Below are 4,567 nucleotides of genomic sequence, written 5' to 3'. Positions count from 1 at the left end.
TATTGGTCCAAATCGGTTCCTCTAAAGGTTTGTTGTTTTGTGTGTGAACTTCGTTATATAGAATACCGGTGGGGATACTTTGGTGGTTAGAGGAATCAAAGGGAACAACCCTAGTTGCCCATTAAGCGATAAGAAATTTGAGACATCGAACCATCTATTTTCTAATTGTGAGTTCATAACGAAGGTGCAAGAACGGATTTTCAAATAGTGTGCCCTGCAATTAGTTCAATTTGCCAAAATCTTGGAGTTCACCGACTCTGCGGGCTCTCGGGGCAATTGTACATGTAAAAGAGCGATACTAAACCCCATTTCTTTTCCATGTCTCGTGTATTGCCAGCCATAAATGATGTAGTTTAAAAAAATGCAGGTATCTCCAACAAAAACAACGGATATTATAATAATTGTATCTTATATGTGAGTTAAACATAAGAGTCATATATGGTGTGGTACTTGGGCTCAGTGGTGTAGTTCACCTTTTGCACATATATAATTGTATTTTTTTTGTTTAATTTCTTCTTTCCTGGTTTGTACTCTTGACCACGCTTGTTAGTTTCTTGCTAAGCGAGTAAGCGGTGATGACTTTTAATGATATTTGTTGTTTCCAAAAATAAATCTAGTTAATCCATTTTGCCCGTGTCTTATTTATGACCACTTTGCTGTAAATTTCGAGATAACCATATATTAGAGGCCTAGTCACTTAATACGAGACACACATATGTTTTTAATTATTATTTCAATCCGTAAAATATTATTCATTTTGACCATTTCCCTAACTCACTCATCTATTCTACCATGTCTAGTGTCGTATGAACACTTTGTTCTAGTGTTCTAGACCTTCAAAATGGCCATAGTAGAGGTCAACCGTGGTTCCAACGAAATCTTGGTCCAGACACAGGGGTAATGTTAATCAAATGGTCCAAGAACTATGATTTGAACTATGATTTACTTTGTTCTAGGGTTCTTGACCCTCGTTTTAAACTATGATTTATTTTGTCCTAGTGCCAATGTTTTTTTCTATATAAAAAGGACATTCAGTGGTGCTCCATGGATACAAATATGGCCTATACAATTACCACTAAAATTATCGTTTTTCTTTACTTAACCTCCATCTCTGAAGCTATACGTAATGTAAATTCGATCAATAGTCGAGATGAGTTGTCCTCTTCGCCGATTAATCAGGTTGGCATATGTAGCTTATTGATTGAGACACAAGGCTACACATGCGAAGAGCACAAGGTATGTGTTTACTTGGTTCATATTTTAGGTGACAATATCTAAAGATAAGTTATCTGGTATGTATATTGGTCACAAAATTGGTTTGAGTTTACTCGTTAACACTAATTATGTTTTCAATCCTTTTTCGAGAATAACTAATGTATTAAAACACTTTAGAAAGTTGTAACCCTTAAATATATATATATATTACATGACTTGTTTGAACTTTTTTTTTAAATTCATTTAGCTATATAGTTTTACTCGTTGGACCTATTATGATAAATGCACCGAAATCGTTCCTGTTTACATATTTGGGTTGAAATTGTGTAACGTTCTTTTGTTTTTTAGGTGACAACTAAAGATGGTTATATACTTAGCATGCAACGGATTCCGACTGGACAGGGAGGTAAAAAGTCAGATAAGCCCCCGGTTTTATTACAACACGGGGTTCTTATGGTAATTTTACAGCCTATACGTGAATACATTAATGACATCTTTAACGAAAACATTAAATACTTCAATGAATTGAGTAGTTTTTGTTTTGGTATTTGACAGGATGGTGGGACATGGGTTTTAAACTCTCCTGATGAATCTCTTGGATTCATTTTGGCAGATAACGGTTTTGATGTGTGGATAGCGAACACTCGCGGAACCAATTATAGTCGTGGCCATACATCACTTAATCCTAGTGATCCAGTATATATGTTTCCTTTATGATCATGACACGTTTTCTGTTTTGTAAATCAGTTTTGTGATTATTTATGGAATTTTAACAGAAAACTGTGTTTTAATTTCCAGGCTTATTGGGAATGGTCATGGGACGAATTAGTAGCATTTGATCTCCCTGCTTCGATCCAATTTGTGCATGATCAAACAGGCCAAAACATGCATTATGTTGGTCATTCCTTGGTAATAATATCGCACCAAATAGTGTAGGTTATTTATATTTTTCAAATTATTTTTGCGATGAGTCATCCGTTAATATATTTATTTAAATGTGACTTGAGGCTTCACGATCCGAATAGATATGGACCCTACCAGGCAATGTAAAGAAACCCGACACTTGACAGGATAATTGTTTAAAATAGACAAAGTGTTTGGAGTTGGGTCGACCATATTCTAGTTAATTAAGATTATATTTTATAGTATGCATATATAATATGGCTGGAGATAGGGTTTCAATTGTAATATCGGTTTTTTTAAGGTCATGAATAAGAATAGTCACATTAATTAAATATTGTGTTCTTGTGTTTTTTTTTTTTTTTTTTATGTATGTGATTTATTTTCTCGTTTATATATTCCTAACAAATTGTGTTTTAACGTGTCCGATGATGAAGGGAACTTTGATTGCGTTTTCTGCCTTTTCAAAAGACCAAACATTGAACATGTTAAGATCGGCTGTTTTGCTTAGCCCTATCGCGTATTTAGGCCAGATATCTTCAACTCTTGCAAGAGCGGGTGCAGATGCTTTCTTAGGCGAAGTAAATCTCTTCTGTTTCATAATACCAAAGTTTGAAATAATTTTTAGTTTCTTGATAGTTTTTATTATTAAGATTTTATGTCAATATAAAAAAATGTTTCATTGTTATAAAACAGTGTCTCGGAATAATGTTAATTGTGTTCTTTTATGACAGGCCTTATTTTGGTTGGGTCTCCATGAATTTGCTCCAAGAGGGTAAGAAAGATACATCGTTCTCAATTTCATAGTTTTAATCATTTCCTAACGGGTGTCATTTTGTCGCAATATATAAACATACTTTCTTGAATTGAAATAAACAAAATGGTATCTTGCTTGCCCAATTCTATACAGGAAAGCTGTTGTTGATCTTCTTAGTGTTATATGCAAGATGCCTGGCAACGATTGCAGCGATTTGATGACATCGTTTACTGGTATTTTTGTAGCTTAATTGATTAAAAATATTTTGTGTAAAAAACAAATTGACAACAATTTGTGTTTGTGGTGATGTAGGGCAAAACTGTTGTGTGAACTCTTCTATGACGGATAAGTTTCTTGAACACGAACCTCAGTCGACCGCAGCTAGGAACATGATCCATCTTGCTCAAAGTAAAACATTTTATCTGCTAAATATGGTTTTATATATAGTTATATTTAATATATTAATATTTATGATAAAAAAGAAAATATAATGCTGATGGGGTCCTCAACTCCATTTTATTCATAGTTAATTAATTAAATGTCCAAAGCATTCACGAACGACCTACACTCATGGATACAAATAGGTGCAAATATGGATAGTGGCACATCGGTCGGTAGCAGACTCATTTTGTTTAAAGTTTAAGGCTAAATGCAAAAGGAATATTATAGCATTTTTATGTGATTTTACAAATCCATACAACATAGTATATTATCTCAACCATTTAATGAGTATTAATTAACTTATTAGTTTTATTACCATCTTAGGTAAATCATCTTACATATATGTGCTCACACATGCACTAATATATGTGCTCACACATACACTAATATACACATGTCCTATCATCGGGGTTCATTTAATATTAATAAAAAAAAATAGCAAAATTTTCATTTGTCAGATTCTATTGTTCCAAAATCACACTCTAGACCGCCCACACACATACTAGGTTTTGAACCTAGGACCTTTATTATGTAACTACATAGGGCGTGCTATTACGTGATATTTTTAGAAAAAAAAATATTTTAATTTGTATGGATCAATAAAATTATGAAAGTATTTTTAATTACTATACAACTTTTTTTTTGGAACGGCAAATCTAATCTATTCCTATACTACTCCTAAATTTCCACCTATGTCTTGAACCCTCAACCTCAAGGAGAGAGGAAAACACTGGATACTGCTAGGCTAGAAGCCCTTTGATATTACTATATAACTAACCCAAATTTTGATCTCTAACTTCAGTTTAATAGTCATAAAATAGTTGTATCATACACTTAAATACTATTTAAGACTCGTTGATTTATAACTCTTATTGAAAATCCTTGTAGTGATCCGAACAGGAGCTATAACAATGTATGATTATGGAAATGTTGATGATAATGAGAAGCACTATGGACAATCGACGCCTCCGGTTTATGACATGGAAAGCATCCCGAAAGATTTCCCAATGTACCTCGGTTATGGAGGGGCAGATGAGTTGGCTGATGTGCAAGACGTCAACACACTGCTCAAAAGCATTAAGGATCATGATCCGGATAAGCTTGTTGTACAATACCAGGAGGACTATGCACATGCTGATTTTGTATTTGCTGTGAATGCGAAAAAAGTTGTGTATGATCCTGTAATGGCATTTTTGAACCTCAATTAAAAAAACGTGACATCCGTGTATTTTAATAAATGGATTTATGTTTGTA

General features: G+C 33.5%; 1 protein-coding gene across 1 annotated transcript; it reads left to right on the top strand.

Moving 5' to 3' along the window:
- Nucleotides 1-1,056: 1,056 nt before the first annotated feature.
- Nucleotides 1,057-4,567, top strand: LOC111904979 (triacylglycerol lipase 2). Its single transcript, XM_023900667.2, has 9 exons — nucleotides 1,057-1,236; nucleotides 1,564-1,671; nucleotides 1,771-1,911; nucleotides 2,014-2,124; nucleotides 2,553-2,696; nucleotides 2,850-2,890; nucleotides 3,026-3,105; nucleotides 3,185-3,280; nucleotides 4,202-4,567. The coding sequence occupies exons 1-9, from the start codon at nucleotides 1,057-1,059 to the stop codon at nucleotides 4,519-4,521; spliced, it is 1,221 nt and encodes a 406-aa protein (XP_023756435.1). The 3' UTR covers nucleotides 4,522-4,567.

The sequence above is a fragment of the Lactuca sativa genome, chromosome 9, assembly GCF_002870075.4.
Source record: "Lactuca sativa cultivar Salinas chromosome 9, Lsat_Salinas_v11, whole genome shotgun sequence".
Taxonomy (NCBI): Eukaryota; Viridiplantae; Streptophyta; class Magnoliopsida; order Asterales; family Asteraceae; genus Lactuca; species Lactuca sativa.
Note: the sequence above shows the minus strand (reverse complement) of the source record. Positions and strands in the feature narration are given on the sequence as shown.